The sequence below is a fragment of the Canis lupus genome, chromosome 3 (genome assembly GCF_011100685.1).
Source record: "Canis lupus familiaris isolate Mischka breed German Shepherd chromosome 3, alternate assembly UU_Cfam_GSD_1.0, whole genome shotgun sequence".
NCBI lineage: Eukaryota > Metazoa > Chordata > Mammalia > Carnivora > Canidae > Canis > Canis lupus.
In genome coordinates this window covers 53,729,825-53,742,227 of record NC_049224.1, presented here as the reverse complement: position 1 = coordinate 53,742,227, position 12,403 = coordinate 53,729,825, and the positions used below count along the sequence as shown (strand labels likewise).

General features: G+C 47.0%; 1 protein-coding gene and 1 long non-coding RNA gene across 8 annotated transcripts in view; one reads left to right on the top strand and one right to left on the bottom strand.

The window, feature by feature from the left end:
- Positions 1-2,296, bottom strand: part of PRC1 (protein regulator of cytokinesis 1) — a 26,782-nt gene extending 24,486 nt beyond the window's left edge. For 5 of the 7 annotated variants that reach the window (XM_038532865.1, XM_038532866.1, XM_038532869.1 and 2 more), the window contains exon 1: positions 2,226-2,296. In XM_038532865.1, coding sequence (XP_038388793.1) covers positions 2,226-2,284 — 59 coding nt within the window. In that variant the 5' untranslated portion in view covers positions 2,285-2,296. Of the gene's footprint in view, positions 1-686; positions 725-1,555; positions 1,694-2,225 lie in introns of those variants that run through there. The other 2 variants (XM_038532871.1, XM_038532868.1) reach the window with 2 other exon arrangements.
- Positions 1,958-12,403, top strand: LOC119871209. The gene is made up of 3 exons (XR_005357082.1): positions 1,958-2,725; positions 3,321-3,394; positions 11,878-12,403. It is a non-coding gene; the product is annotated as an uncharacterized LOC119871209 (long non-coding RNA).

Here is a 12,403-nt window from a genome sequence, read left to right as displayed (position 1 = left end):
ATTTATTCATAAGAGACACAGAGAGGGAGAGAGAGAGTGAGAGAGAGGAGAAACAAGAGATTGGCAGAGGGAGAAGCAGGCTTCCTGCAAGGAGTCTGTTGTATCCCTTGATCCCAGGACCCAGGTACCACAGGTGCTCCTAATTTAGCTAACTTAATTAGTAAACATATCTAAGTTTTTCAATTAAGTCACAAACCAAAACAAACTGCAGATTATGTGCTTTTTTTTTTTTTTTTTTTTAATAGAAATAACAGCAGCTACTAGGCAGCCCTGGTGGCTCAGCGGTTTAGCGCTGCCTTCAGCCCAGGGTGTGATCCTGGGGACCCCGAACGAATCCCGCGTGGGGTTCCCTACGTGGAGCCTGCTTCTCCTTCTGCCTGTGTCTCTGCCTCTCTGTGTCTTTCATGAATAAACAAAATTTTAAAAATAAATAAATTACAGCAGTTACTGACATTAATTTTAAAACCCTGGCTGTTGGGCCACCTGAGTGGCTCAGTGGTTGAGCATCTGCCTTTGGCTCAGGTCGTGATCCTGGAGATCCGGGATCGAGTCCCGCATGGAGCTCCCTGCATGGAGCCTGCTTCTCCCTCGGCCTGTCTCTGTCCCTCTCTCTGCGTCTCTCATGAATAAATTAATAAAACCTTTAAAAACAAAACAAAAAACCCTGGCTGTTTTTACAATGGTACCATGATTTGTACTCATTTTCCATTCTCTGGAAGGCAAGCCACCTGAAAAAGAACGATGAGAATTCGAAATTAGGGAAGCAGCAGCAGCTTCTACAGCCACAGAATGATCAGCCTGACCAGTAACTACCAACCAGTAATGAATCATCTCAGTGCCTCACCCACCGCTTTCAGAAAGTAGGGCTAACGTCTTCACCACTCTCCACACAAAAGCCCTATACCCTTGGTATTATTATTTTAGAAAAGTGACATCTCTGTCCTTTTGGAGTTTGCACACTAATAACAACAAAAAAAGTGACAAATAAGCAAACCTTCCAGTAAAGGGCAGTAAGTGCTACGGAGGGAAAAACGGAGCAGAGACCGGTGAAGAGACAGCGGACATTCGGCGTGGCGAGTGACTCCTCAGTGGAGTTTCTGGACTCCCAAGGGAACCCGGCTCCCTGTCCAAGTCGGGGACGTTGGCGCGGCAGCCCACCCCGCGGAGGACACGCGGATCAACGACCTGACGGCGTTATTTAAAGAGAGGCGAGGGAGCGGCCCACCAAGAGCGGCTGCGCCGGTGCCGAGCCGAGAGGCAGCATCTGAGAGGGAGGCAGGCGGGCGGGCGGGCGGGGCTCGCGGACACTTGGAGCGTCGGGGCCTCCCGGGCGTCGGGGTGTGGGGGGCCCCCGCCGGGCCCGGGGCACTGCAGGCCTTGCCCTGCCGCGTCGGGGCCCCTCGCACCTGCGCCAGCTCAGCGCCACCCAGCCCCGCCGGCCGCGCCCCGGCTGCACTCGACGCCCGTTCACGTACGCCCCCGCGCCCCGGGGCCGCCTCGGGGCCCCCCGCTCCCGGGCCAGGCGTCGCTCCCTCGACCCTCCTGCAACCCGCACCTCCTCCTCATGGCGGACGCTCCCAGCAGCCGACCGTCGAGGCCCCAGACCTCCTCCACGCGGAGCTGAGCGCAGCAACCTCGCACACGCACCACAGTCCCGCTCCAAGCCGGGGCTCCGAGCCGTTAGCCCTCCGCGGAATTTCAAATCGAGCCCGAAGGCGGGAGCAGCCCAGCGATTGGCGCCAAGACCCGTCGCTCCTCGCCAAGCCCCGCCCCCTGGCGGCCGCCGGCGCGCGCTGCGTCCTGACGCGCGGGGACTCTGAGCTGCGGTTCCCGCGGTGGGCGTGGGAAGCGATGGCTCTCCCGCTGACGGCGGAGGTCGCTGTCTGCGCATGCGCCGGGTGGAGCCGGCCCGGAGGGACGCCCCGCCCCGCCCCGCCCCGCCCCGCCGGGGATCCTGCCCAATGCCCACCCCACCCCGTCCGGCGCAGTTAGGTTTCGAAGTTCGCGCAGCCCCCTGAGGCCGCCGGGAAGGGGTGGGGACAGCGGCCGCCCTGCGGCAGGAGCTGGCGTTGCGGGAAAGCCTGGCGCTTAGGTCGCTTCCCACGCCCAGTTAGGTGGCCAGCCTGGAGCTGGTATTTGGGAGCTCTCCCCAGGTGCGGGAAGCCGTGCGCTCGAGGGCAGGGGAAGGAACGCCGCACCCTGCTCCCCTCTCCCGGGCCGGGCACCTTTCTAGACCTCCATCCCGTTTACTCTCCACAGCAGCCGCGTTCTGTAGTATCGCCATTCTTACGTAGGAAGAGATCCGTCTCTGGAAGTCTTGAGGGACTTGCCCAGGTCACATGATTGGTACACAAAAGAAGATATGCTTGCCATAGTTCTTTCGGTGAAAACTTTAAAATTCAAAATGGACATCAAAACGATAGAGGTTTATTAAGCAGATAATAGCACTTCAGAGAAAACTCTCAAAAGTGAGAGAGAGGGGTCCCAACAGGGTATCCTTTTTTCCCTGAACATATGCTCCATCCCTAAATGTTTATATAAAACTTTGTATTCAGTGATTCACAATTGCATGATATTGATGTAGGAACAAGTTAGGAGCAGACAGGGCTAGGTAGGAAAAGATAAGGGAAAGGTCTAGAGTCAGGCTTCCAGGAATCTGTGGGTTCCCATAAACCCCAAGGACACCAAAAGGCCCCAGAGGCTCCTACCCATCCGAAGGAAACAGGTAAGACCGTAAAAAAACCAAAAAATCCTGGCTCCCTAGTTCCAAAATGTTAGGGGGTGTTCCCCTTTAATGGCTACTAGGCTCACAGAAACCCCAGATGTAGAGAAATATGGAGGAGCTCTTAACCAGAGAGAAGGGAACACTTGTTTGTGCTTATGATGTTTACAAAGAAACATCTTGTTGTTACAAGTCCACCATGTTTGTTCTAAATAAAGACATGATATATACAAGTCCACCCTGATATGGATAAGAAATTTACCAAGTTCCTGGTCAGTTCCCTATAAAAGACAGACCATAGGGACACCCGCGTGGCTTAGTGGTTGCACCTCTGCCTTTGGCTCAAGGTGTGATCCCGGAGTCCCAGGATCGAGTTCCGCATGGGGCTCCCCGCATGGAGCCTGCTTCTGCTCCCTCTTCTTATGTCTCTGCCTTTCTCTGTGTGTCTCTTGTGAATAAATAAAATCTTAAAAAAACAAAAACAAAACAAAACATAAAAGCCCTTAGTGGCAACCCTGTCAGGACCCCTCTCACTTTTGAGAGTTTTCTATCTTGCTTAATAAACCTCTATGGCTTTGCTCCCTCTGTTGTCCTGGAGATTCGTTCAACTCCATAAGAACCAAGCTCTCCCGTATCATTTTGGTGCCAAAACCTGGGACCTCCCATCAAAGGGTGAGTAAATGTGGACTCTATCCTTTATTTTCTGGAAGATGTCTCTCCTTCGGGTAACCTTTTGTAACAAACAGCAGAACCGGGCACCTGTCAGGCAGTTAAAGGCGAATAGTGCGGCTGTTGGTCTTAAGACTCAGGTGACAGGCTTTTGGAGAAAAATTTAGTCAATCCCCCTTCCCTAAAGAAAGAGAATGTTGGCCTAACCCTAACCAATTCCACTTTCCGTTTTTTGACCTCTGAATTGGCTTTTCCCCTGACTCAGGGGTTTTGCTTCTGATAGGGCTATGCTTGCAAATGGAACCTCGGGTATTGGAACAGAAAGGCCTCAAGAGTGAGGCGGGGAAATAACTGAAATTGGCCTGACTAATCAGGCTCCATGGGGCTAGGAATGCAAGCAAATTTATGACCAAAGATGAGGGCTCTTGCAAGAGACCTCTGAAGAATAAGGTCATTTATAGGATTCCCTGCTAGCCGAAACTTCATCTGGAGGGCTCACCCAAGGACTGGCAATCCAGCGCTCTGAACCTACCCTTGGGCTACCACTGGTGGCCTTGGGGTCTCCGAAACACATAAAAGGGTAGAAACCAAAAAAAAAAAAAAAAAAGGATGGAAACTGGCCTGGGGGGGGGGGGGGAAGGGTGTCACACCCCAAGGAAGCCTCATCCACAAGCAGCACATGCTTCCCGCTGAGAGATCCTGGGTGTTTCGCTTGCTTTCTCAGTCTTCTAAAAGGAATATCACTATTTTGGGCAGCCTGGATGGCTCAGCGGTTTAGCGCCGCCTTCAGCCCAGGGCGTGATCCTGGAGACCCAGGATGGAGTCCCGCGTCTGGCTCCCTGCATGGAGCCTGCTTCTTCCTCTACCTCTCTCTCTCTCTGTCTCATGAGTAAATAAATAAAATATTTAAATTATTAACCTCTTTAAGCTCTATGATTAGGTCCCTTTTTTTCAGGGAAACCCAGAGGAGGCGGGTAAGAGTGACTACTCCCACTGGCCCGATCCCTCCTGATCCCAAGATGTTAGGCCACTTTATCACCTTGGGTAGGCAGCGAATGAAGGACGCCTTGGTTTAGGCAAGAGCTGACTTGTAGGGACACCTTCGTAGTCAACCTCTCTATAACAGATACAGAGTAAGAGATCGAGATGAGAAACCAACCATCCTCAGCAGAGACGCCTCTGGATTGCATTCTGAAAAATTGGGAAAAACTTTGACCCACTGACGCTTAGAAGGACAGATATGGGGCAAGAGACTCCTATCAGGATCACGGTGTGGGAAACAAACCATCCTCCTTGGGGACTTCTCTAGTACTGCAGAATTGAGTATTTTCCCCCTTGTAAAACTGTTCTAGTGTTTTCCATGGGTTAAAGTCAGCAGATTCTTCAAGGCAAGGTAAAATAACGTGTGACTCTTACAGCAAGGCACTGTCTCTTCTAAAGTTCCCAAGGACTTTCCCTTGGTGTGCCTTTTAACCCACTGGAAACTATTTGGATTACAAAATTTAGGAAAGGACTGATTTCCTGTAGCTCTGCACGGCCTCATTGGGATCTACCAGTTAGATCTGCAGAGAACAGGAGTTTCTCCCTCATTCGTTTCCCAGGTTAATGATTATAATTGGAGCCAACGGTGATTAGTCTACCTCAGGACGGAGACTTTCAGGAATATTCCCAAGCAGCTGCCTACGCTTTTTGTTTCGGGGAAATTCCCTGTCTTCTCTGGCCTAACAGGGACTGCCTCATTCCACTCATTGGTGGAAGAACATGGCGTTAGCTCACCTGTCCAAGTGGATGACCTTTAGCATTGGGAATCCTTTTTCTCAGCCTCTGGCTGAACTTTGCCTCTGATCCTGTTTCTGAACCACCTTGGGTGCTGCCTGCATACTCGGCTCACTTCAGATTTCCCCACCAGTGTCTCAAATAAAAATTGACAAATGGGGAACAAAGTGACTTTTTTTTTTTTTTTTTTTTTTTAGTTATGATAGGCACACAGTGAGAGAGAGAGAGAGGCAGAGACACAGGCAGAGGGAGAAGCAGGCTCCATGCACCGGGAGCCCGACGTGGGATTCGATCCCGGGTCTCCAGGATCGCACCCTGGGCCAAAGGCAGGCGCCAAACCGCTGCGCCACCCAGGGATCCCACAAAGTGACTTTTAAAAAGGGGACCCAGGTGAAACATATTCAGTATGTACATATGTATGTGTTGGTTTGTTTGTTTATGAGAGAGACAGGCAGAGACACAGGTAGAGAGAGAAGCAGGCTCCACACGGGGAGCCTGATGCGGGACTTGATTCCCGGACCCGGGATCATGCCCTGAGCCAAAGGCAGATGCTCAACCACTGAGCCACCCAGGCTTCCCGTTATTCAGTATTTAAACTAAAGTTTGTAGATTTAAGATAGACGTGTAACTTTTATTCTATCAAGGTTTGCCAAAGGTCAAATAAGCTTGGGTTATCTGTTGCAATTTGTTAGCAAAAAGATGACTTAAAATGGTTTATCTTCTGTCTTAAAGTTTTAATAGGTAATTATTAAGATAGCTTTCAAAGTTTTTTTTTTTTTAAAGATTTTATTTATTTATTCATGAGAAACACAGAGAGAGGAGGGAGAGAGAGAGGCAGAGACACAGGCAGAGGGAGAAGCAGGCTCCATGCTGTGGGACTTGATCCCGGGTCTCCAGGATCACGCCCTGGGCTGAAGGCGGCACTAAACCGCCGAGCCACCTGGGCTGCCCTTTCAAAGGGCTGCCCTGTAGTTTTTGGTAAACTACAACTTTAAAGTTTTGCTTGGATAGTAACTGAGATTGAATTCATTGGACACTTAGATCTTTTCCAAATAGGATATAATACCAGCACATTAATTACTAAACATAGGTTTGTGCTTTTGACTTCTTATTGCAGAGAAACTAAGGATTTTTTTTAAAGATTTTTTTTTAAGATTTTATTTATTTATTCATGATAGACACACACAGAGAGAGAGAGAGAGAGAGAGAGAGAGAGGCAGAGACACAGGCAGAGGGAGAAGCAGGCTCCATGCTGGGAGCCCAACACCGGACTCGATCCTGGGACTCCAGGATCACGCCCTGGGCCAAAGGCAGGCGCCAAACCGCTGAGCCACCCAGGGATCCCGAAACTAAGGATATTTGAGTCTGTTGGTAAACATGCTTTGTGCTTAATAGATCCATAAATTGGGGCAGCCCCGGTGGCGCAGCGGTTTAGTGTTGCCTGCAGCCCAAGGCCTGATCCTGGAGACCCGATCCTGGAGACCTGCAATCGAGTCCCGCGACGGGCTCCCTGTGTGGAGCCTGCTTCTCCCTCTGCCTCTCTCTCTCTCTCTCTCGCTCTGTATTTCTCATGAGTAAATAAAATAAAATATTAAAAAAAAATAAAAATCCTTTAAAAAATAGATCCATAAATTTACCATCTATAGAGTTTTGGTATAACGGTTCACAGTTGTTACTACTTAGTTTTCACTGGAGACTAAGGTTTCTTTTTTTTTTTTAATTTTTTAAAATTTATTTATGATAGGCACACAGTGAGAGAGAGAGAGAGGCATAGACACAGGCAGAGGGAGAAGCAGGCTCCATGCACCGGGAGCCCGACGTGGGATTCGATCCCAGGTCTCCAGGATCGTGCCCTGGGCCAAAGGCAGGCGCCAAACCGCTGCGCCACCCAGGGATCCCGAGACTAAGGTTTCTAAGAGTGAAAAATTCTACTAAATGTAATTAAGACTGATGGAGAATAAGGAAGTGTGGGTGGCTCAGTGGTTGAGCATCTGCCTTTCGCCCAGGGCATGATCCTAGGTGCAGGGATCCAGTCCCACGTTGGGCTCCCTATGGGAAGCCTGCTTCTCCCTCTATGTCTCTGCCTCTCTCTGTGTGTGTCTCTCATGAATAAATCAATCAATCAATAAAATCTTTAAAAAAAAAGACTGATGGAGAATAAGGAAAACTGTATATAGAAAGGGTGGAAGTATGTAAGAAAGATACAAGAATGGAAATGCATTTTTGTGAAAGGTAAAGGAAGGTAATTTTGTTCTAAATAATGCTGGTTGTTTGAAAAGAAATGGCTTGGGACAAAATCTGCATGTAAAAGAAAGTTGTAGGGCAGCCTGGAAGGCTCAGCGGTTTAGCACTGCCTTCGGCCTAGGGTGTGATCCTGGAGACCTAGGATTGAGTCCCATGTCAGGCTTCCTGCATGGAGCCTGCTTCTTCCTCCGCCTGTGTTTCTGCCTCTCTCTGTCTCTGTGTCTCTCATGAATAAATAAATAAAATCTTTAAAAATAAATAAGTAAATAATTAAAGTTGTAGAAGGTTTGTGAGAGAAATCTTTGGAAAGGAATTTTAGGTGTGGTCAGGATGGAACTAAGATTGAAATGAATGGATTTTTTTTTTTTAATTTATTTATGATAGTCACAGAGAGAGAGAGAGAGGCAGAGACACAGGCAGAGGGAGAAGCAGGCTCCATGCAAGAAGCCTGTCGCGGGACTCGATCCCAGGTCCCCAGGATCATGCCCTGGGCGGAAAGCGGCGCTAAACCGCTGAGCCACCAGGGCCACCCCATATAAAAGATCTTTAGGACAATTACAAGTTTTAATTTCTTTAAGATCAAAGCTGAAATTGATAAAAATCTCCAGAACTAACTAAAGTTTCATTCAAATTAAGAATAGCGGGCAGCCCGGTGGCTCAGCGGTCTAGTGCCACTTTCAGTCCAGGGTGTGATCCTAGAGACCCAGGATCGAGTTCCACCTCAGGCTCCCTGCAAGGAGCCTGCTTCTCCCTCTGCCTGTGTCTCTGCCTCTCTCTCTCTGTGTCTCTCATGAATAAATAAATAAAATCTCTAAAAAAAAAGAATAGTAACAGGGGGGCAGCCTGGGTGGCTCAGCGGATTAGCACCACCTTCAGCCCAGGGCCTGATCCTGGAGACCCGGGATCAAGTCCTGCGACTGGCTCCCTGCATGGAGCCGGCTTCTCCCTATCTGCCTGTGCCTCTGGCTCTCTGGCTCTCATGAATAAATAAACAAAATCTTAAAAAAAAAAATAGTAACGGGGGACTAAATAAGCCAAAAAGATTATAGTTTTTTAACACTTGTTTGAAACACTGCTGTTTCTCTAATGTTTGCACTCCCAGGTTAGGAAAACCTAAGATATCTATGACTTATCAGAAATGTAAAAAAGTATTCATTTGTAGACAAAATAAAGCATTAACTTTTCTCTCTACTTAACCCTCTTCAAACGTTCAAAAGGTGTCTCAATAAGCATTCTTCCATGGCAATTATAATTATTTGCACAAGTCCAACAAGAATCTGTTCTTGTAACAGGACACCATTGGAAATATTGGTTATTTTACCAAGGCTTTGACTGGAATTTTGAGACATGCATATACTTAGATATGACTAAACAGCTTTAAGGAACTAAGGTTGACTTCATAAAATATGGAGCCACAAAAGCCACTTGGAAGTGTTGGCCTGATACCTTGCTTGTGGAGTTCCCAGCAGCCTCACCAAGTGAGTAAAGAATGTCACTCCTTGGCAGGTGCAGGAACCTCAGGATACTCTGGGGACCTGTGAAGAGGAATCTGCCCAAACCTACAGGTATTGTAGGCATGTCTGATGGCAAGCAGTTGGCTTGGCTTGGCTTCTGGCCTAGGGGGCTACAGAAAGTTCTAACAGGGATGTCTGGGTGCCTCAGTGGTTGAGCATCTGCCTTTGGCTCAGGGAATGATCCTGGGTCCAGAGATTGAGTCCCACATCGAAGTTCCAACAAAGTAGATTCTAAAAGATCTATATGATTGGGACACCTGGGTGGCTCAGTGGTTGGAGCACCTGCCTTCGGTCCACAGTGTGATACTGGAGTCCTGGAATCGAGTCCCACATCAGGCTCCCTGCATGGAGCCTGCTTCTCCCTCTGCCTGTGTCTCTCATGAATAAATAAATAATATCTTTTTAAAAATAAATAAAAGATCTATATGATCAATCATTATTCTTGCTGAGCTTATGTAAGTAATTAGGCCAAATTTGTTAAAACTGGACTTGTTTTGCAGACAAGTCAGTCCTGATGCGGTTACCTTTGATTAAAAATGAGGGTTATTATAGAGAGAAACTTTCAGATTTTTTAAAAATAATCTGAATTTTATTTTCTTTATTTTTTATGATAGTCACACACACACACACAGAGGCAGAGACATAGGCAGAGGGAGAAGCAGGCTCCATGCACCAGGAGCCCAACGTGGAATCCGATCCCGGGTCTCCAGGATCGCGCCCTGGGCCAAAGGCAGGCGCCAAACCGCTGCACCACCCAGGGATCCCAAGAGAAACTTTCAATAACACATCTTTGTGGATGTTAAATTATAGCTCTGATCATTTTAAATGAATATTTTTTGCCTAAGCTAGACTACTTGAAATAAACTTCAGAGAAATAGCTTTTCTCTCTCTATACAATAGCTCAAGTACAATTTTTTTTTAAAGATTTTATTTATTTATTCATGAGAGACAGAGAGAGAGGGGCAGAGACACAGGCAGAGGGAGAAGCAGACTCCATAGAGGAAGCCTCACATGGGACCTGATCCCGGGTCTCCAGGATTATGCCCTGGGCTGAAGGCGGTGCTAAACTGCTGAGCCACCTGGGATGCCCAAGTATAGATAATCTTTTTGCTTTTCATTTTATGGGGATAATAACAGGATCCCATGAGTGTCTGATTTTAAACAACAAAAAATGGAATTCCCCAGCCATTGTATATACAACTAGCACTTTGTTTTTTTTTTAATAACTTTAAAGATTTTATTTATTTATTTATGAGAGACACAGAGAGATCGAGAGAGAGAGAGAGAGAGGCAGAGACATAGGCAGAGGGAGAAGCAGGCTCCGTGCAGGGAGCCTGATGCGGAACTTGATCCCTGGATCTCGGGATCATGCCCTGGGCTGAAGGCAGATGCTTAACCACTCAGCCACCCAGGCATCCCACAACTAGCACTTTGACCAATTCTATATGGCTGGGATGATAAAATTGCTCCTTTAAAGCCAGAGTGTACCCCACTGCATGGGGTTAACTATGGACTTGTGAAGATAATGGATGGACCCCACTTTATGATTGGATTGGATGATGTACTTGGGGATGCCCTTATTCCTTGATAAGTTTTCTCATACTTGCTAGTGATTCCTTTTAATTATAATACTGTTCAGGCTAGATCTCAAACTAAGAGGGCTTCTTGATTGTTTTATCCCTTAGTCATGTTTATCCTAGAAGCCACCTCTGCTGAGGTACAATCGCAAACAAGGGCTATAGCCAAGCATACAATGGCTCTCATGGCAAAAAGAACCTCAAGGCTCACTATGGGACTTGTAGGACTTATGTAAGGACTGCAATATAAAATAAGCAAAACAGTGTGCTTGCAGAGCAGGACTCTAAATAATACTTCCCAGGCACTGGATACACTCAAGGAAGAATTAAGTCAAGTTAGAGAGGGACTTCTCAAGAACTGCACCACTATTGACTATCTACTATTGCTATACCATTTCTTGTGTGAGGAGCTTCCTCACATGTGTTGTTTTAACATTACAGTTAACTCCCACAAGGTGTTCCAATTAATAGGGGGCATTTGTGACCAATTAAAAGAATAAAGATATCCACTGATCTATTCAACAAAATTGATAATTGAAGATCTTATGTAAGGAATGTAATATAATTTACATTCCTTACATTTACATAATTAGGGCCTAATACTTGTTTTATGTTAATCCTTTTGCATTATCTCCCATAAAGTTTCCTTTTTAATAGTCTAATAGGCATGAGTGCCATCAGGCCAAAAGTTATATGACTCACCACAAGTCTTGCTACTCAGCTTCAAGATTCTTCCCTGTAGTACAGTCCCTGAAACATCTAAAGCATACTTAACACCTACCAAGAGGATGGGCCTTGTTTTGCACTGATATGGCCTGTTACAACATTCCTAAAAATTTTTTGGGATTATGTGCTGTAGGCAAGCTGGGATTATCACCCGTTACCAACGAATTCTTGCCTCATCTACTCCCCGACTGTGACGATACTGTGGTTCTCACATCAGATGGGGAAACAGCAGACTTAGCCCTCTCCCTTGTGGCTCTCCCAGCACTAGGAAAAGTCTTACACCGTGAGATCCAACAAACTGCTTACTCAGCAGAACTCTGAATGACACATCTTAAGTGTAGATGCCCTAAATCAAGAACTAAGTGAAGTTAGGGCAGGACTTCCAGAGAATTGGGCCACTATTGATTACTTACTACTTCAACATCACTTAGGTTGTAAGAGTTTCTACATATGTGCTGTTTTAATATAAACAATTCTCATAAGGTCTCACAATAAATGACATTCAAGCTCAACTGCACAAAATCAGTGTCTCCCCAGGGTTATTTGATTGGTTTGGAAATGGGTCAATATTTGAGATGCTCATAGAAATTATTACTTATAGAAATAATTGTTGAATTTTGTCTTTTTCTGTTTGCCGGTGCCTATGTAGCTTCAAGCCTTCCAACATCACTTGGGAGCCATACTGTAGACTTCTCGACTGACCCTGAGAATACTCTGACTGCCTCCGTTCCCCCCCTCATGCCACCCCTTTTCAGCCTGAAGCAGCCAGAGCGGTCATCATCCCATTCCCTAACGGCAGTTCGGGTTACTATTCCAAGGGGAGGAAGGATGTAGGAACAAGTTAGGGGCAGATGGGACTAGGCAGGGAAAGATAAGGGAGAGGCCCAGAGTCAGGCTTCCAGGAATCTGTGGGCTCCCATAAACCAAGGACCCCAAAGGCCCCAGAGTCAGGCTCCTACCCATCCCAAGGAAACAGATAAGACAGTAAAAAACAGAAAAAAATAAACCTGGCTCCCTAGCTCCAAAATGTTAGGGGGTGTTCCCCTTTAATAGCTACTAGGCTCACAGATACCCCAGATGTAGAGAAATATTATGGAGGAGCTATTAACCAGAGAGAAGGGAACACCTTGTTTGTGCTCATGATATTTACAAAGAAACATCTTGTTTGTTTCAAG